A 22,030-nucleotide genomic window follows, 5' to 3' on the forward strand; every position below is an offset into this window, starting at 1 on the left:
TTATGGGCTTGTGTGTTAGATCATTTGAGTAGTTGGGAAGAGGTTCTACCATTAGTGGAGTTTACCTATGATAACAGTTTTCATGCCAATATTGGAATAACGCCTTTTGAGGCTTTGTATGGTAGGAGGTGTAGGAATCCACTATGTTAGTATCAGGAAGGTGATTCAGTAATTGTAAAACCAGAGTTAGTACTACAAACTATTGAAAAGGTAAAATTGATTCATGAAAGGATGAGGAATGCCTATGGTAGGCAACAGTCTTATGCTAATAAAAGAAGGAAGTCTCTAGAATTTGTTGGAAAGCGTGTGTTTCTAAAGGTGATAATAACTATTGAAGATGATAAGGTCCAAGAAGTTGACGTTGAGATTTATTGGTGCTTATCATATCCTTTTCAGTTGGCATTGCCACCCTTTTTGTCCAACCTACATGATGTGTTCCATGACAACCCGAGTTGTATGGTGAAGATGGATGAGGTTTGGGACAGAGATACCCTGCCATATAAGAAGAGACTAGTTGTTATGTATGATCACAAACTTAAGGAGTTGCAAGGCGGGTGGAATTATGGGATACATATATTAGTGACGTTACTTGAGAGGTTAAGGGGTAGTGTAGAGATCAACATTCATTCCTATTCCTAAGTAAGCCAATTTTTTGAGACAAAAATTCTTGTTGGATTTATGATTTAGGGTTTAGTGAGACATACGCACTAAGACAATTTATTATCTTGACATAAGTGTTTAACATATGAAAAACTTTATCTACAACAACATTTATTCTATATTCATATCACTTTTGATGTATGATAACTAAATCATTTATCATTTTAACATATCGAAGCAAAATAACTTCCTTAATACCTACACTAACAAAAAAGAAGGAAAACATATTTTTCGTTAGAAAAAGTCTAACAAATCTCATGAATCACAAATATCTTTAAAAAAATATTATTTTAAACTGACACACATAACTCCACTTATTCAATACCTAAAAGATAATAAAAAAAACTTTCTTGACTAGATAAGAAGTGACTAATAAATAAAAATATTTTTTGTCCAAAAAAAGTGATAATTAAAAAAGAAACAAAAAAATATTTTATAATAATTTACATATATACAAAATAGCATAATATATTTCATAAAAACTTATTATATTATTCTTATTAGTGAGATTGAGACACTTCATGTATTTACTAAAGATAAAATTAAAATCAAGTAATAAAAGTATGTCAATCTAATTAGTGTTATACCTAGTTCATTAATTTTAAGGTCTTGAATTTAATAAAAATATTTTTAAAATTTTTTAATAATAAAAATATATAATACTGAATAAAATATGGAGATCAAGTTAATTACTAAAAGAAATATTTTTTTTTATATATATTAGTATATTATTTATCTTATCTTATTGTATCCATATCATTAAATAAAATTTTAAAAAAATATAATCTTAATCAATAAAAATCATAAACTATTTTATATAATTTTTAAAAGAATTAATTATAAAAATCACCATTTTAATTAGATAACAATTTGGTGCATATAAAGTAAAATGCTTTCAACAAGAAATCAACACCTATTCCGATTTTCACATCCAAACTCGGGAGTTACAGAAAGAGAGAGAGAGAGAGAATGGACGCCATCGATTCTGTGTTCGATCCCCTCAGAGAATTCGCAAAGGACAGCGTCAGGCTCGTCAAGCGCTGCCACAAACCCGATCGCAAAGGTGAAACCCTAATCCCAATTCTTCTTATTCGAAACGAATCTCGTTGTTGTGGGTACTGATTTTTCTGATGCATTTTGTATTTTAGAATTCTCCAAGGTTGCCGTGCGTACCGCAATTGGTTTCGTCGTGATGGGATTCGTCGGTTTTTTTGTGAAGCTCATTTTTATTCCAATTAACAACATCATCGTCGGATCTGGTTAGGTAAATTATATTACTTCACACATTTTTTTAAAAAATTTTGAAATTGTTTGCTATATTCCTCTTTTTAGTTTCTTGGATCTCTCTGTTTTTTATTTGCTATAGTCACAGATTTGGATCTGATTTTTTTTGAAAAAATTAAATGGCTTATTTTGTTGATTGGTTGTGAAGTATTGTCTCAGTTGTTGGTGTTATTTTCTCGTGATTGCATGTAAAGTTATCATTTTTATATGACGGCTTAAAGTGAATGTGGCTTCGATTGCATATCTAATGATGTGTGAACGGTGTGGAATGAGCGAAGCGAAATGGATTAATGAAGAACAGAGGAAAATGCCATTCTCTTGTTTGGATATTTTATAATAGTGCGAGGGTTTTAAAGTGATTGAAAATAAATAAATAAATAATGGTGCTATGTTTGGTTACATTTTATGGTGTGTCAAGCAGGTGTGATGGATTGGAGTGGTTGAGATTCTTGCTTAATTAACAACAGAAAAGAAAGTTTGTACAAATTAAGATCAGCTTTAATTTTGTGTGCTGTTTTTGACCTTATCAGATCATTGTTCTGTAAAGTATGGTAGATTCTCAGCTTTACTTCTTTCTAGAAATCAAAATTCAGAACACAATGTTTATCCCATGCGAGTTTAGCAGTGAACTTATTGGTTTTTAGGGTGTATAACTTCGTTAGGTTTTTCCTTGCTTGTTAATTCTCAGTCTTAATTGGCAGATGACTTTCTCTTATTTGACTCTGTTATGTCCTATGTTGATTTTTCTATTTTGAATGGTATGGCTTTTGATGCAAAATGTAGAGTTTTGTTTGAGAAGCCAATAAGTTAATTCATTGCATTGTAAAATGGTTTTGTTAAGGTTTATTCTGCTGCAGTATTTTCAAATAAACGTATATGACAATAAGGTGCTATGATTTCATATTTTTGAACATGTCAGGGAGGAATTACTCTATTGTTGGTACATGTTTAAGAGATTATGCATTTCTATCCCCTCTGTAATGACTACCTCTTTCTATAATGAGTATTTACTAATCATCTTTTGTCTTGGACACTTGTGTGGAATTTCTGCATTCTTTGAAAAACTTCTATAGATGGTCTGGATCTTGTTATGAATTTATTATTGTTTTTATTCATTAGTTATTTATGAAATTGTGTCTTGAGCACAAATGAAAAATGAATGAGCTAAATAAACCTTGCATTTCTCCCCAGGATGAAGGGAACTGCAATCGTCTCAGAATTCATGTTGTGAAGCAAAATAGGAGGCAGAAGGAGTTCCCACTTTAATAGATCATTCAATGCCCTTAATCTTAGTTCTGCTGTTTTTCATTTTTTGTTTTTCCTTATCTCCGGATGCTTTACTTATTTTAGGTGTAAAATTTTATTTACCCTTTGTTTAGACCTTGACACATTGTTTTGATTTAGGAAAAGGAGGAAAAATGGATTGTGAAACTGCACTCTTGTTTCTATTCATGTTAACTTTAACTTTCTAGCTATTTTTATGATCAATCATTCAATCCATGCCAACTATTTATTTTCATTTTAATTCCTAAATATAAGTTAACGTTATTACTTTTCACGGATTTTTTTTTAGTTTTGGATTAACGTGATTAATGGATTGCATTTTCATGGAATTATTTTTAAAAAAAAGTTTAACGTGTCAGCCATGTACTTTCAGATTAAAATGGTGATTTACTAAATTTTTTCAACGAAGCTAGTCTTCCTTATCCTTGTAGTTTAAATGATAACTAAACTTCGTTTATAAGTGGCACTGGTGCCAGTGCCACTAGTAGTATTTGATAACTATACTTCGGGTCTTGTTTTGTGTTTGCTACTTATTATACATAAAAAGAATTTTTAATTATAGGGGACAGAGAATAATTCTCAATTTAAGAATATGAGATATTTAGACAATGTAATTATATAAATGATTAAAATTGAAGATATTATTAAGTATATTTATTTTTTAATCTTAATCATTCATATATATGGTCCAACGGTTTGTATTCATTATTTGCACTTTCTCAACAAATAATTATTATTAATCATGGAGATGGACCCAAGTGATTAATATATTGAATTAAGGGTTGAATAATATTTGAATTTAATCTTTGGTGAAAATGAGAGTTGGACTTTATTTATTTTTTAATCGAATCAAATTAGTTTAAGACGAAATATTAAGATATTAGTGTGAAATAAAAAATAATTAACTATTATTACTTCAACAATTCCATGTGTATACCAAGTTGTGTTTGGTATTGAATTGAATATAATAATATTCTTAATTCATATAAAAATTATTAAATATTTAATAAAATAAATGCTTTGGTACAAATAGTTTTTTTTTAATATATATATATATATATATATATATATATATATATATATATGTGTATGTGTGTGTGGCTAAACAAACATTATGTAATTTTATCTTAAATATTATAGGTTAAATTATACTTTAGTCATTTTGTTTTTGTTAATTTTCAATTTTAGTTTTTTTATTTTAAATTAAAAACATTTACTCTCCTATTTATAAAAATACGAAATTTTGTTCTTCTTATGAAATTGACATTTTTCATTAAATTTTACTGTTCTCTCGTAATTAGGTGATATAACACTTAATTACATGGCATTTATAAATAAAGAAAACTATAAAAATATAAATGAGATTTATTAATAAAATAAATATAAACCACTTGTTACAATAGAATAAATAAAGATCTTTTGTATGCTTTTTTTTTAATTTTTACTCTCATATGTCATGTTACTAAATATAATATTATTTTAATAGTGACAAATTATTAAATAATATTAATATTTAATAATTAATAAATATCAAATTAATAGAAAAATTAAAATTTTATACTTTAAAAAATAGAATAACAAAATGTCTCTGGAAAGTGAATTGAAAAAAGAAATTGAGAACCAAAAACGCTACCAATATTTTATTGTTATACAGATAGAAAGTTTCGTAGTCTTGCTTAAAGTTTCTGGATATAATGTTTGAACAAAAAAAAAAAAAGCATGATCCTTTCGCAGTTTTCTTTTCTAAGCAGTTTCTCATCATAGCATGTTGAAACCAGGCAACATCCAAGGCCCAACTAATAGATCCATGACAGACTGTATGACAACTCTCTTTTCTCGACAAATAACAAAATAATTTTTATGTTTTTTTTATCGAGTTTAATTTATAACTTTCATATTATCTACCAAATAAAAATTACTTTATGATAAACAGCATTATCTTTTGATCAAAAGTTAAAATTTAATTTATTAAGGTACTAAATCATTTGAATAGATACAATTATTTTTTCATACAATTATTTTTTCATATACATGACTTTTAAAAAATATGTCGATTTTTAATCAGTTTACTTAATAGTATTAAGTATGCATAATGCATAAAATAAATATTTATTTTACATAATAAAATTTTAAAATAAATAAATTTTTAAATATATAAATAATATAATAATTAAGTTTTATAACAAAAACACTTTTATTAAAAAATCTCCCTAGAAAATAAAAATACTTTCATTAAAAAAATATTTTAATTTATATACATGATAATTAAATTTATTTCAGTCGCAAATAAACTCGCAGTCTGAACTACGATTGTTATTTGAATGTTAATAGTGAATTTAACATCATATATACAACTAGTAATTTTATATAACAAGATGTATAATAAATAATTTTTTTTATTATATATTTTATTATAATTAAAATTTAAATAAATAATTAGTTTGAATATATAAATTATATTTTAAATTTATAATAAATTGTTTATATTATGATATAAAATTATTTTATATTATTGATATCTTTAAAATTATTAAAATAAAAATGAAAATGATATATTTAAGAGATAAGAAGTTAAAAATATGAAAATGATACGCTTAAATAGATAAGAGGCTAAACAAAATTAAAGTAAACATAACAATGGTGCAAAGGAATAATATTTAAATTTTGATAATAAAATATACATTTTATTTTAAAATTAAGTTACTACTTAGTACAAAATAAATTATTCGATAAAAAAAATAAGATATATATATATATATATATATATATATATATATATATATAAACTTTTTTGTAATGAGTAGAGACATTTGTATATTAGGATAGTGAAATTTACTTTCTCATGATAGAATAATATTTAAATAAAAATTAATGTGAGAAAGTGTAAGAAAAGTGAATTGTTTACCAAATAAAAAAATATTTTAATTTTTATATATATGGAATGATAATTTTCATTTCTTAATTTATTTTATATTGGTTAGTCTAAATAATTTGTTTTGGATAATTAATGAGTATATATTAGGAAAAGATATGACTCCATGCAAGACCTATATAGACCGGTTCGGATTTTATCTTAGGTTCTAGCTAATAGAAATAAAAAATATATATATAAAAAAAAAACTTTAACTAGTTTTTTTAGCACTATAAGTTGTAGAGTGTTATGATTATTTTAAATTATTTTATATTGTTAACTTGGGTTGTTGTTCAATGTTGAGATACTTTAGGATTTGGAAATCCCTTTGGAGTTTCAATAATGTTGAGGTTTCTTTGAGCACAGAGTCAATTTAACCCCAAGAGAAATAGTATATAAGACATTTGTTTTGAATATTGTCTCATAATTTTTTTTCTCTCAAGAGTCTAAAGAAAGAAAGATTATGGTTTGTGAGCTTATCTTTTCTCTAAATCCCTTTCACTTCGTTCTATGATTCTCATTATGTGTTCTTGTTGGTAAATTCAGGTACCTAGGAACCTTTAATTGAGTTGTAGATCCGTTCGGAATTGTGTTGCAAGTCATTTAAAGTTTTCTTCTTCTTTTTTCTTGACGGTTCTAAGGTAAGGGAACCTGAAACTATCACATTTTGGATGAGTTACCAGTTAAGGAATGATTTATGTGTTGTACTCAATGTGAAATTTTTAAGAGTTATGACTGTGTTGGTGAATCCAAAACAAAAAAGTATAGTGGAAGTTGGGTTTTGAGTTCATGATGAAGAGTAGGATGGATGGCTATGGATTGTTGTTGCATGTTGCTTTTTGAGTTAGATTTTAGTTGCTTGTGTTGAGTATGATCATTATTTCTTATTGGATGTGTTGGATTTTCATTGGATTTTAGGTTTAAGGTCAAAATCAGGTTTTGCATATGAAAAAATTTCATATTGCATTGGACGTGCCTTTATGGCGTTGGACGTCATTCCAAATAAGGCTCTCTGTCTCAATCATGTCGAACGTAGGATCAATGGTGTCGAGCATGAGGAGAGAGACTCATCTCAAATTGAAATGATGTTGAACCTGGTTCGAATGGTGTCGAACATGAGAACATTGAGAGGTCTCTGACTTGGTGACGTTAGACCCAAGGTTGATAGGCACCCAGTATGGGCAAACCATGGCTCCTTGTCTATATGACTTTAGACATCAATATGGTGACATTAGGCATGAGCCAATTGGAGACAATTTGAGTTGTTAATATTATGTTGTTATCATAATAGTTGTTGTGTTGCAAATATATTATGTTGTTGTGATAAACAATTTGAGTTGTTAATATTACGATGTTCAAGTTGATACGATGTTGTAATAGACCAAATTATATATTCTAATATATATTGGTTGTATTGTGATGATGCATGTTGATAATATTGGATATGAAATGAAAATGTGATGATATACTAAAGTTATTGATGTTTTGTGTTGTATATTTAACTTACTCATACTTGTTTTTATGTGGTATGGATTACGATGATCATACATGGTATGAGAGTAGAACTTGAATAGGTATGAAGTTATACAGTGGAGGTCATTCAGTGGTATTAGAGTTGAATTTATTTATTTTTATATGACTACATTTGGGGTGGTTCTTGTATAAATGTATCAATTGTTTGACTTGCAACTTAAGTTGTATAATTTATATTTACAAGATTACTATACTTAAAATGCACATATTTATGTAATTATTTTATCTTTATATGCATGTAACATATTATGTATTTTCATATATATAAATATATAATAGAAAATATATCGTCTGATATAAAGATCATGATGAGTTGTTACAATCGTACCACCTTCTGCATTTACTTGGCTAAATAATATTCCCTCAAGATCAAATAACACAAATAAAGTTTCTACTAAAAAAAACAAAATTATTTTTCCCCTATTTTTAACGTGTCAATTCTCTACCTTTAAACTATGTATACAATATAGTAAAGTAATGAAAATACTATGTTACTATTTTTTATTTTTTTTTTAAATCTTGCTATAAATTTATGGCCGCCTACAACTTTTGATGCGATTAACTCATATTTCACGATGGAACAGTTCCACAATCCTTAATATTTAAGGATTGCCTATTTGGCAAAATAATATAGATTAACAATTCATCAAAAAAATTATTAACACAAGCTAATTATTGCAAAAACAATTTTTATAAAAACAGTGAATATATAGTATTTATCCTTTTCATCATTATTCTAAAAATAAATCATGACATAACTAACATTTTATAAATGAAAATTATTTAATATTATATTTTAAATTATTAATTACATAAAAAACAAAAGAAATAATATTAATTGTATAAAAAAGAAACCATTAATTATTTTATTTAATATATTCATTTTCGAATCATGATTAATCTAAACTAGAAAGGTCATTTATTCATATTTTATTTTATTTTTAATAATTATGATATTAGTATAAAATATCTATCAAATTTATTGATAATTTTTTTAAAAAAAATTAAGTTAATAATAATCTTTAATAAAGTCTTATATCTTAACCATGTTTTTTTTTTATTCACAAAAACTCAAACATAAAACTTTTCTAAAAAATATCAAATATAGTTCCAATTGAATCAATGATTATATAATATTTTATATTGTTTGTGAAAATAACCTAATTATTTGAAAAACACACAAAAAATAAAGTATAAAGCAAAAATAATGACATACAAAAAAAGAAGAAGTAGACTAACAAATAAAGAGTAAAGACACATATACAATAAAAAATTATACAACATCACTTTTATATCTATTTTTATTATTATTAATAAATAGAGAATGATGCATGTACATAGAAATTGTAGAATGATTTGAACTACTCTCATTTATATTTTCCTTTCTACATCATTAATAAAAATCTCTCTTATAATAAATGATACGAGGAAGAAACATGAACATAAAAATAATGTGTTAACAGTTGTTATATAATTTTTCTAATTAAAAAAATGGAAATCAACACAACATTCAAATAAGATGTTCATAATTTTTTTTTAAATATTTTTTTAATATGTTTTTACCTGATGGTTAACTCACCGATCCTAATGCAGAATGAACTATTACATAGATTCATTTATTTTGCGGGCTAGCTTTAACTTATCTCATTTTTTTTATTTTTTTTTATATATAAGGAGGATTATAAACTCAAACTGAAATTCACGAAATACATTAGAAAAATCTGCAAGCATAAGAAAATAAATTTAAGAAGGAAAAGACTTATAAACAAGAATCCTCTCTCATAATAAAATACATCTTTTAGCAAGACTATCAGTTATTTTGTTAATTTCTTTTAAGATACGAGAACAATCAACATTTTAAACTCGAACAAGAATATTTTTTTGTTACAATCCTCTTTTAATTATATTGATACAATTTAAAATAATTAATTTAGTTACAAATGCTGAATTCATATCTACTACCAGCAGTAACCATGATTAACCCATCCCATATATACATTTTTTTTTGTTACATACATCCCATTTATTTGTGATCGTATATGGACGAGATTGTCTAACATAACTCACCTTTTGTTACAAGAATGAAATTAACATCCAATGCCCTCAATTCAACAAAATGTAAAACACTTAAAACAATCACACCAACAACCACCGTTGTTAATATTTATCTCGCGTATGTCTATCCGAATACTCGATCAAAATTAAGAAAATCAACAAATAATTGGTTAAAATGAATTCGATCTTCATAAATAATATACTTGTATATTAAAAAAAACATAATTGAAAAAAAAATCACTAGAAGTAAATAGCTACTTGAATAATCATAGTCGGATTAATTTTTATAATAATAATATGATTACTCTGAATTCCTTGACCAAATATGAGTAATTATTATGGGATTAATTTTATTCCATTTGTAATTGTAGGTCTTGAATGTGGCAATCCAATCCGAACCGGTAGTCTGGATTTGGACCAGAAAAAGCACGAACACGCTCTGGCATCGGAACTGAATGTGCGACTTGGTGTTGTCTTGTGTTGAACATGACTACATTTTTCTCCCTCTCTTAAATATTACATAAACGGTGTGTTCTCTTAACCACTGTTTCATCTTTCTTTTTGCCTCCCTTTTCCTTTTCTTCAAAAAAGTTATTATCTGCTTCAATGGAAGGTTTCGCTTCTCTCAAGGCTCCCTCTCAGGCCACTCCATTCTTCTCTTCCACACCCAGATATTGGAATCTTCCATCCCAACTCAGTTTTTATAAAAGAAGCCCCTTTTCAACCTTTTCTGTTCGCGCGCAGGTGAGTTTTTTTTTTTTTTTTTTTGTTTCAAACTTTTTATCTTTTTGCAGCCTTTTATTGTGTCTCCTTATGGATTAATCTGGGTCTCTTTTTGTTTGTTTTGGGAGTTGGGTTTCATTGAAAATGGAAATAGTTGTTGGGTGTGGGAGTATAAATTGGGTTCAATTGGGGTGTGTGAGTGCTGATTTTTGTATTTTGAGGAACTCTTGTTGATTTGTCATGTGGGTTTTTTGATTTTGTGGTGTTTTGATTAGGTGGAGTCTAATGATGGTTTAGCTGCAGTAGCCACATCGGGTGAATCTGTGACAGAGGCTCTCAAAGTTAAGGAGTGGGAAGTGGGAATGTTTCAAAATGAGGTTGCTGCTAGCCAGGGTATAAGAATCAGGAGAAGACCACCAACTGGACCCCCTTCGCATTATGTAGGACCCTTTCAATTCAGGTTGCAGAATGAGGGCAATACACCCAGAAACATTTTGGAAGAGATTGTTTGGAACAAGGACACAGAAGTCTCACAAGTATTATGATTGGTTTTTGCTTTGTGCTCTATTGTACAATTTTTCTCATATTAATGTTGTTTTTCAACAGACAGATTGAATGTTTTACTGGTGACTGATTTTCAGCTTAAAGAAAGAAAACCCCTCATTGTGCTGAAGAAAGCTCTCGAAAATGCACCTCCTGTTAGGGATTTTATTGGTGCTCTAAAGGCAGCCAACGAAAGAACTGGGCTGCCAGGGTTGATTGCTGAAGTGAAGAAGGCATCGCCAAGTAGGGGTATCTTGAGAGAGGACTTTGATCCAGTACGTTTTCCTTGTTTTCCTCGATCATTTTTACGGATAGTATTATTATCTCTCTATTTGCAATGTTTATGAAGTTGTTACTAATGTAATGTGGGAAACGTTTGAGCCGTCTCCAACTGGCTGGCATTCCATTGCTTCCTGTTGGTCGGAGTTTTTCTATTCAATGTTCTATCTTTTTTATTTGGCTTCCGTGATTCTACTTGTTTCAGAATAATAAGTGCTTGATCTGAGTCATGTTTGCAGAATGCAGAGATAGGTCTTAAATTGTTTTATGCTACATATCAATTTCTTCTCCTTAGCATCTTAAGCTTTTTGCTTCCCTAATTAATTTTCTACCCCTTTGAGATGCATATCCATCAAAATAAATTCCTTCTTCACAAATCTATCATAGGCTCTCAGTTTGCTTTTACTATTATTGCAATTATGATGTCAATCCTAGAGATTTAAAATGTTATCTTCTCAAAATAAGGACCCATTCTGAAGTTATTGTATCAGGAAAATGTTATGTTTTCTCATTAAGTTGATTATAACGGTCTCTTAGTATTTTTGTATCACTCAATGTACCACGCCAATCAGGCAACTTATCTGACACTGTTGTTAGTTTTTTATTTCTACTCTTCATGGTATATGCCACTAATTTAGAGGTTTTTGTGGTAGGTTGAAATTGCTCAAGCTTATGAGAAAGGTGGAGCGGCATGCCTAAGTGTTTTAACGGATGCAAAGTATTTTAAGGTAAACCAACTAACTTGGGATTTGTTACAACGTGTGTACTGTTATATAGTATTTGGTTGGTCGAGTACTAGGTGATATTGCAACTAAATGATAACAAACTCTACCTTAATATTGTCCAGGGAAGCTTTGAAAATCTTGAAGCAATAAGAAAGGCTGGAGTAAAGGTTTGTTTTGTGAATTGCTTAGTCCCTGATATTGGATATATTCTACTGGCTACTGCCTTTTGTAGACTGTGTTGATGACTCTTGACAAAATATGCAGTGCCCTTTGTTGTGCAAAGAATTCATCATTGATGCATGGCAACTCTACTATGCTAGAACTAAAGGTGCAGATGCAGTCCTTTTAATTGCTGCTGTTTTGCCTGATCTCGACATCAAATACATGGTTAAGATATGCAAATTACTTGGACTGACTGCACTTGTTGAGGTAAGCTTGGTGCTTTTTCATTCATTTCCTAAATTTAAATGACATTCAACATTGACAAAACATTTTAAGCGTACTGATATTTGATGTTTAATAGCAATTTAGTCATGAAGCTAAGTTATGAGTTTATCCCATTTAGTACAAACTTGGTCCTGGCATGGGTTGGTTTGGGTTTTTTCAATAGTGTACTTTATAAACTGCAAACCTCTTTAATATAATGATGGTGTACTCGAAAGCGAATTAACTTCAATCAAAACATTGGATTGTCATGACTGATTTGATGATTGTGATACTTGCACTGTATTCAGTACTTATGTGAGTTATATAAAGATTCAAAAATTGACAATATAATTTTTCTAGATAAATGTTTGTTATGTTCTTTATTTGTGCTTCCACCATAATTCTAGGTATACCGTGTAGAATCTTTTATTTCCTGATGGACAGGAGGATTTTTTGACATTTTATGTTGTTTCTCTTAGGTTCACGATGAGAGGGAATTTGATCGTGTTCTTGCAATAGAGGGGATTGAGCTTATTGGCATTAACAACCGCAATCTTGGTATCTCTTATCACTCTTCTCTCTTTCTTTCCCCTCCCACTTTTTTCTTTTATGATGAAATAGTATGTTTTAAGATTGAACAATAGAATAGGAAATGAAGTAGTGTCTTGATAACTTCTCTCAAAATATAGCGAAGAAATAAGAGTGAAGTCTGAAAAATAGGTTTGGAATGGAGCTAAGCTCCTTACAATGGTGAAAACAACAAGGACAGAAAATAGGAAATCCCATATAAGCTTGACACCGAGAGAGATACTCCTCGGCTCATCCAAGCACCCTTAACTCCCATCACTATTTCTCCCCCCACCTTCTGTTATATTCCACATTGCACTTTCCTCCCCTTTCCATGATTTCTGCACCTCCTTCCAGCTCCCCTTGCTTGCCATCTGTACATTCAGTTACAACTCAGTCTTTCTCTTTTCCAAATTCCACCTCAGCTGCCATAGTCAAGCCCACATTGCCTTGGGCCCATTTTCCTCTCCCATTCTCCCTTCAGTATTTTTATTTCCTCTTCTCTAATATACTTGCAAAATGGGCCTAGCAGTATGGTATCTGGCTTTTCTCTGCTTGTACTCCAAATGGGAATAATTGTAAATATATTATGCAAATTGGCTTTCACTTAGTATTTCAATTCCTTTTGATGTTTGATCTGTTTGTTTTCCAGTACCTCTCCATTTGGATGTGCTTTCACTTCAAACTTTTGCTTTCATTTTCTGTATATTTTTCCAGTTTTCTTCATTAATCTTCTTCATCTTTCTTATCTTTCTACATGGATACATCATCACTTTCTCAATTAGTCAAATCCTATTCGTACCTTATCTTTATTACAACTATCTTAGAACTCGTAAGACTTTGAAGTGATACAGTTACTTTTATCTGCTTACTTTTTATGCTATTGCTTCGATTAGCAACATATATATATATATATATTTATAGGCTTTATTGTACTTTTGCTTTGCTTTATTTTGTTCTTCTAAGTTTTTTGAAGGCAATTAAGTTCCCCGATTTTTAAAATTAAACAAATTTGACCTCTCCGTGACTAAAACATTCAAATTCTCAATTTTCCAAATATTTGTGGGTTTGTGATGGATTTAGGGTACAAATTAATTTTAAAATTTTAGAGGTAAAAAGTTTAATGGAAATTTAAGAAAATTTAAAGGATTTTATAGGATATGAAATTAGGATTTAAAGAGAGAAAAATCTTATTCCTTTTTTTAATTTTGGGTGAGGTTTAATGTTTTGTTCGGTGAGTTTTAGATAGAAGAAAATGAAAATTTAAGGAATTTAAGCAGAAGAAGTAGGGACATTGATAGATGGACTTAATTAACCGAAAAGAAAAAATTTAAGGGATGAAAATCACTCATAATCCAAAGCAAAAAAGGTCCAAGAGTGCAGTTTAACTTTATTTTTTTTTTCTTTTCCCGTTACTTAGTTTTCTATCTTGCACACACACGTTTGAGATTACTAATAATTTTTTTCTGTTTTTATCCTTTTGCACCAATGTCTGAATATTTAAATTTGAGGATCTGACAGATCAACTGTGGCTTTTCTTTTTGGGAATTGCAGAAACATTTCAGCTGGATATCAGCATCACAAAGAAGCTTCTTGAAGGAGAGCGTGGCAAAATAATCCGTGAGAGAGACATAACTGTATGTGGCTTTTCCTTTATTTAGAGCTACTTATTGAAAGAAATATTATTTTATTGAATATCAGTAACATGCTCCTGATGATGAATATATGGTTTTGTTTAGATTGTGGGGGAATCCGGTCTGTTCACCCCTGAAGATATTGCCTTTGTTCAAGAAGCAGGTGTTAAAGCTGTAAGTATTGCCAATTTCATTTTTCTACTCTAATTATACAAACACCTGGGAAATGGTAATTCAAATACTCCACTTCCTAATCCTAACAGCACTTATACTGCATCCCTTGTATTCGAGTCAGTCTCATAAGATGTGACGCGGCTTTAGCAGTTGGTAAAAGTGGTACTAACAGGAATTTCGGAGATACTAAACTATGATACAAAATATTGTGGTGTCAACCAAATTACTCATTATATACCATCATATCCTTGCAATCATGTTATTTGTTGCAACACCATCTTTAATCATAATTTGAGTAAAGTGGTAGTCTAATTTCATTAACCCGTGTGTATGCCAACAACTGTACCATACAATGCAAGTAGTAAACCAACAATCAACAGATGTTTCAGAACTCACCCCTGCTACACTACATTAGCACTGTATCCTTATTTATCATACTCTATCTCACTATTTTAGTTTTTTTTTTCCGCAGGTATTGGTTGGAGAGTCTATTGTAAAACAAAGTGATCCTGCGAAGGGAGTCAGCAATCTCTTTGGCAAAGATATCTCTTTGGGTTGAAGTGAGCTATCTTTCTTGAGGTATAGGCATTGAGATGACAGATTTTAACAATGTTCTTGATTTCATGCCTTCGACCTTTGCTTGTACTAAAATACCAAAATAAATTGTCAATCTGCAATAAACTTTTCTATAAACGGCATCATTTTGTGACATTGAGTTGTTTGGTGACAACTTTGCATTGAATCTCATTCCATTTTGTTGTATCATATATTGTGTCTACAGGTATAAGTATTTTTTTTTTAATAGTTATATAACATGATAATTTTATGTTAATTTAAAATTTAAATAGAAATATTTATACCTAAAGAAAAATAAATAAATATGAACTAAAGAAAATATAGTATATTGTAACTTAAAAAGCTTTTCATTGGGTAGCTGCTGAAAACTATAAAAAGTATTTTTTTTTATAGCACCAACATGATTGCACACAGGGACTAAGCTTTGTTGCACGTGTCAAATATCTGAACTGCTTGAGCTCCATTGTCAGCTTGACATTGAATATATCTTGTGATTGACTTTGTAAGCTTCTGTAGTGCAGAGTGGAGAATCGATGGATGAATCACAGTTCAATAAAAATAATTTTTTTTTTATTAAGGAAATAAATCAAAGTTCAACAAAAGACAGACTTTCCAAGCAAAAATAGCCGCCTCCTAGACTGAATGGGACACTTTCAACCTGATTTTTTTATTTGTGGGTTTGCAGGCCAGCCCACGGGCTTTTACTAACTATTCTTTAAAAAAAATTAAATAACCAACTACATTAAAAAGATGGAACTAAACATAGTTATTGAAGATGAATGATAGTTATGTATTTAAAATATTTGATAATGTACTATCTATTTCGTATTTTTTTTATTTTGTGTTTCAAATTTTATTTTAGATCATATCGGTTGGTATATTTAGTTAATTCTTGAAAATATTTGATAATTAAATTGTTGGAGAGATGATCAGTTTGATTTTTGAGTTTTCTTAAAAAAATTTATTTGATATTTTTGGTAGGTTGCGGGCTGGCCTGTTAGTCCACAGGCTAGGTGGTGCGAACTGCAAATACCTGACATATTTATGTTGCGGTCCGGGCTGGCTTGTTTAAGTTGTTTGGGCTCTTTATCTTGTATTATCCTTCCCCAATTATAATTAAATGAGATAAATTATGTAATACTCACTAAATTCTTATATTTTCATTATTCTAATGAATGATATATATTTTATGTTTTTTCATTATTGGTTGTCAATTTTAATACAATGCTGACCGATTACCTATGAGACATATATTAAGAATTAAAGTTAGTAAACGATTTCAATTGAGAGCTAAATTTTGTGTCATTAGCATCGGATGACAATATTTAGGTGGTATTTAAGGCTACATCGAAGGTTTGTAAATATAAGATGGTATGATGCCTTCTATTTATTTATTTATTTTAATTAATATTTTATTAAATTTTATTGATTTAATTAATATTTATTTCAATTAATATCTTATTTAAGTTTATTTATTTATTTTAATTTATATCAATTTAAGTTTATTGAATGATTTTAGTTAATATATATTTTAAATTTTATTTACTTCATTTATTTACTCATAGGTAAATAACACTTTTCTCTTTTGACAAATTAGAGTATATGATATTTTATTTAACTTTTAATTTTCGTTAGATTTATGTTAGTTTTCGTTAAAAAATTAGTTTTTACTAAAATATATTGTTCACCTTTATCTCCTAATGATGCAAGTAATACATCATTAGGATGAAAAAAAATCATAACTACAGATATTTATGAATAAAATTCATTGTAAAATGAAATAGATAGTTAAATTAGTATCCATTTATTAATATGGTGAATAGGGTAGTGAGGTACCCATTTACGGAAACACACTTTGGTATAAATTATTTTTAATTATATATAAAATTTATCTAATTTATTATTAGTATTTTTTTAGTAACCATGTTTAATTTATTTTTAGTATAAACATATACTCTAAAATATTTAATTTTAGTATAAATATATGTTATGAAATTATTTTTAATATAAATATCTGTTTTAAAATTATTTATTTTTAGTTTTATTTCTTTCTTTCTTTTTGTTTAAATTTTATATTTTAATAAATATCCACAAATTCATGTGGTATTTGTTGGATACCTATACTATATGGAATAGGTGATGGAGACTACTATCTATATTTTCTTGGTTCGAATGACATCCATCATCTTCGATTGTGAAAAATATACCTTGACAAATACAAATATATTTTTTTGGCAAGGATAGGAAAAATTATAAAGATGATCGTAACGAGAATTAAATTTAGGTGTTCATGTATTTAACTACCTCAACCACTATACTAGTAGTTTATACAAATATATTTATTCTCTCCTATATTTAAATATAACACTTTTGTCTTTTCTTATTTTTAGATATACAATTTCTTTTTTAAGAAATGAAAATATATCACAATTTTTTTATAAGAAAAAATTAATTATATTTTTTATTGAAGAGCAATTTTTTTTTCACCAGAAAAGCATATAGTTGTGCTTTTTTTAACAAAAGTATATATTACAAAATTATTTATCTGTAGTATTTTTTTTTATAATAGTTTTTTCCTCCATTGAACGTCCCTTTTAGTCTTTTTACACACTACTGACAAGTAACAAAATTAGACATTTTGCCATTCTCAAAGCATTGAGCAGTGAAGTTTAGTTAGACTTTTTAGATACTTTGCTTACAACTCCTTACAAAGAGAAACAATGTTGATGTGTAGATATGAAGCAATTTCAAGACATTGAGTGAATGAAGGATAACTTGGTAAGTTATTTTTTTTAGTATAATTTTCATTAAAAATATATTTTGAAACCTTTAAATTTTTTTAAAGTATTAAGCTAAATGGTACTTTTTTCAACCACAATATAAACAAAGTAATTAATTTCTATGCTAATTAAAAAATTTATTTAATACGTAGCATTTAATTTATCAATTTCAATTAAAAACATTTTTTTATATTATTCTTCGTTGAAATTTGATATTACTTATAATGAAAGATTATTCTAATTAATAGAATTTCAATTAAATGAAAATTTAGAAATAATATTGTAACGATCCATCTTGACCGTCACATTGCAAAAAAATAACTAAAATCGACTGAAAATATATATATATACTAAATATTATACTATCAACAACATAAGTAAAACTACAACCATTCAACAATAGTGGCTTAACAGACTATAAAATATATACAATACCAACCAAAAATGCTAATCCAACTAAGGTAGTCTACAAAATAAAATAGAATCATCTACTCTAACTCTTGCCATCTAGGTGGCCTCCATAGCAAATACCAACTTATCTTTATCCTGCTCTCATACATCGTATAATCATTACAATTCAAATCACATGGAAATATGTAAAGGTAAGCTAGTGAAAATAAATAACTCAGGTCATCTCCAATGGAAGCAACTCATTTGAGTTGCTTCATGCATTGGAAACTGAAAAAAGTGGTCTCTAGTGTGTCATGTCAGCATTAAGCAACTCAAACAGAAATTTACTCCAATGGTAAGAAACTTTAAGAAATTCAACTTTTAGAATTTTTTTTCAAATCATTTATGAACCAAATTAAAATTTTTATTAAAAAGGACAATTACACTACAATAAAAGAAAATAAATTCTGAGAAAAATACACAATAAGTAGATATTAAAAATAAAATAAAGCAATAATAAATACATAAACATTATACAAAATTAATTTTCATCATTATTATTTCCAAAACGTTCCCAAATATGTTCAATATGATCTGCTTGAAGTTGGCGGTGTATTCGTTTGCTCTCTTTTGAAGGTATGTTGTTCTAAAATTGGGATGAGCACCTATAGATATTTCAGATCTTGACATGTTATCATCTACACCATCATAATCAATATAATTTTGATAGGTGTCTCACTTGTCCTCGACAATCATGTTATGCAATATGATACATGCATAAATTATATTTTTCATTATTGCGGCATCCCAAAAACGTGTCGGACCTCGTATGATTGCGAATCGAGATTGAAGCACTCCAAATGCATGTTTTACATCCTTTCTCGTTGATTCTTGTCGTTGGGCAAATAATTTCGTTTTTCTCCCTGTGGCATGGAGATGGTCTTGACAAATGTAGCAAAGTCTGGATATATGCCATCTGCTAGATAGTAACCCATATTATATTGGGTTCTATTCACGGTGTATTGCACTGTCAAAGCAATTCCTAAAAGAACTTCGTTAAATACATTAGATGCATTTAACACAGTAATATCATTATTCGAACCTGCAGTTCCAAAAAATGCATGCCAAATCCACAAGTCTTGTGATGCAACAACTTCAAGAATGATTGTTGGGTTGGCATGATTACCTCGACAAAATTGACCTTTCCACGCAACTGGATAATTCTTCCATTCCCAATGCATACAGTCAATTGAACCGAGCATTCCAGGAAACTCACGTGCCTCTCCCATCCGTAGTAGTCGTTGAATGTCTTCGTTATTAGGGCGTCTCAGATACTCACCCCTAAATATTTCACAAATTCCTTTCACGAATCTTTGTAAGCATTCCACTGCAGTGGTTTCACCAATTCTAATATACTCCTCCAGAAAGTCAGCAGGTGTCCCATAAGACAACATACGAAGAGCAGCTGTGCACTTTTGCAATGGTGATAGGCCCCTTCTACGTGTTGCATCGAGCCTCATTCGAAAGTACTCATCTTGATTGCTTATGGCATCTACAACTCAGAGAAACACATGTCGTCGCATGCGGAACCATCTTCGGAACTGAGTTTCTGTGTATACTGGATTTTCAGAGAAATAGTCATTGAACAATCGTTCATGACCTTCCTCACGATTTCGATGAACTACCCTCCTTGTTTGGTTTGACCTTGTGGTGTTGGGAAGTTGTTGTTGATAGGTTTGTATCGTCAACTGGATTAATTCTTCGTCGGTGTTTTCGTGTAGTTCCTCTTCTATGAATTGATCCAAAAGATCATCTAAATTGATGGTGTATACATAACATATTGCGGAGGAATTTAAGAATTTGCACTCGTCGGTGGTGGTTGGTTTTGGAAAGAATTTAAAATTTTTTGATGATTGTATTGGTTAGGATCCATTTTTGAGAGCAAAACAAGCAAGATAAAAGAAGTAGAAGAGAGTTAAAGAGGTCCAAATTTTTTAATTGAGTTGATGCCTATTTATAATGATTTTTTTCTTTTAAAAAAAAAAACAAATGCCAACGGTTACTTGAAGTCTTCAACGGCTACTTCAAGTAACGGAACTTTCAAGGTATTTTTTATTTATTTTTAATTTTTTAATTTTTTAATTTTTTAATTTTTAATTCTTATTTCTTATTTCTTTAAACGCTCTTTTTCTTCTTCTTCTCTTCGTAAAGGGTTTTTTCATTTTTTCTCCCATTTCATTTTCTTCCAACTCCACCTTCAAACACCGTCTACCACCGCCGCTGCCGCCGCCGCCGCCGCGCGCAGGTCCAGCGAGAACGTTCACCGACACGCCTCTGCTGTCCACCGGCACGCCTCCGCTGTCCACCCGCAGCAGAACGTCCACCTCCACTGTCCACCGACGCGCCTCCGCTGTCCACTTGCAGCAGAACATCCACCTTCGCTGTCCACTAGCGCGCCTCCGCTGTCCACCCGCATGCCGCCGCCGTCCAACCGCGCCTCCGCCGTCCTCCGCCGCGCCTCCTTCAGTTTACAAAAGTAAGCAATCGTTGCTTCACTAAGCAACCCTCTCTCTTCTGCAAGAAACTCTTGCTGCCACCTCAGCCTTCTCCAATGGTAAGAAACTCATGTTAGAGTTGCTTGATGAGCCAAACAACTTCCATTAGAGTTGCTCTTATATATATGAAATATACATCACTATTATCATCTTTATCAACTTGTTCACATGCAACCAACAACACTCTTCACGACCAACAAAATAAAAAATGTTTTCAACTCTTTCTATTTTCATTCTTTTGATAAAAATAAAAAAAATGTTTTAATTAAGACTATATGAGATGAAGAGATGGTTGTGCCTTAAACTTTGTTATGGCTTTAACACGTGGAAAAAGAAAAGGATAGAAGAGATAAAACTTAAGTATAGGTACGATATGAGATATAACATGATAAGAAGAAAAAAGATAAAAAAGAAATGATAGATTTTGATAGAACATATGTGATATATGTGGTGTCCATCACCCTTTGTTTCTTGTTTCACCGACTAAAAAAACAAGGTACTTAGAGTCACTTATAATTTAAAGATTTTAATGTGTCACCTCTCTGCATGCATGCAATCATAAATAAATTAGCTACAAATATTACAAATATTAATAGTTTGTTTTTTCCCTGCCCCAAAATATCTTCTCACCCAATCGAAAGATGAGAAAATAATTTCTCAACCAGTGAACCGGAAAAAACTTGTAGTCTTTTACAATAGGTTGCGATAAGAAATGATCAATTTTTCATTTCTTGCTATAATTAAGTGATATTTTTCGGATAATTCATTCAATCCAAAGATAGCTATAATATCTTGTTTGTGATATAAAAAAGTTTGTTTAACTCTGCACAATTTCATAATGTTGTTTCCAACAATAAGGAAAAATATATATTTTTTAAATATAAATAAATTTTAATTACTTTTATTTTGCTTTTTTAATAATATTTTTTAA

General features: G+C 29.4%; 3 protein-coding genes across 4 annotated transcripts; all 3 read left to right on the plus strand.

The window, feature by feature from the left end:
• The first annotated feature begins 231 nt into the window (after nucleotides 1-231).
• LOC145951900 (uncharacterized) lies at nucleotides 232-639 on the plus strand. The gene has a single exon (XM_083064085.1). It carries the CDS (start codon nucleotides 232-234, stop codon nucleotides 637-639), a length of 408 nt encoding a protein of 135 aa, XP_082920211.1.
• A 917-nt stretch (nucleotides 640-1,556) lies between these two features.
• Nucleotides 1,557-3,432, plus strand: LOC109807272 (protein transport protein Sec61 subunit gamma). Its single transcript, XM_020369796.3, has 3 exons — nucleotides 1,557-1,723; nucleotides 1,809-1,924; nucleotides 3,136-3,432. Exons 1-2 carry the CDS (start codon nucleotides 1,630-1,632, stop codon nucleotides 1,922-1,924), a joined length of 210 nt encoding a protein of 69 aa, XP_020225385.1. The 5' UTR covers nucleotides 1,557-1,629; the 3' UTR covers nucleotides 3,136-3,432.
• Nucleotides 3,433-10,096: 6,664 nt separating this feature from the next.
• LOC109807228 (indole-3-glycerol phosphate synthase, chloroplastic) lies at nucleotides 10,097-16,574 on the plus strand. 2 transcript variants are annotated; one of them, XM_020369761.3, is made up of 11 exons: nucleotides 10,097-10,254; nucleotides 10,341-10,471; nucleotides 10,726-10,986; nucleotides 11,092-11,268; nucleotides 11,926-12,000; nucleotides 12,120-12,164; nucleotides 12,262-12,426; nucleotides 12,903-12,981; nucleotides 14,545-14,627; nucleotides 14,730-14,798; nucleotides 15,271-15,563. In XM_020369761.3, exons 3-11 carry the CDS (start codon nucleotides 10,813-10,815, stop codon nucleotides 15,355-15,357), a joined length of 954 nt encoding a protein of 317 aa, XP_020225350.2. In that variant the 5' UTR covers nucleotides 10,097-10,254; nucleotides 10,341-10,471; nucleotides 10,726-10,812; the 3' UTR covers nucleotides 15,358-15,563. The 2 variants fall into 2 exon arrangements, with proteins under 2 accessions (XP_020225350.2, XP_020225345.2); XM_020369756.3 differs by adding an exon at nucleotides 16,356-16,574 and having other exon boundaries at nucleotides 10,099-10,471; nucleotides 15,271-15,377.
• Nucleotides 16,575-22,030: the final 5,456 nt, after the last annotated feature.

The sequence above is a fragment of the Cajanus cajan genome, chromosome 9 (assembly GCF_000230855.2).
Source record: "Cajanus cajan strain Asha chromosome 9, NIPB_CcT2T_4, whole genome shotgun sequence".
In the NCBI taxonomy this organism is placed as follows: domain Eukaryota; kingdom Viridiplantae; phylum Streptophyta; class Magnoliopsida; order Fabales; family Fabaceae; genus Cajanus; species Cajanus cajan.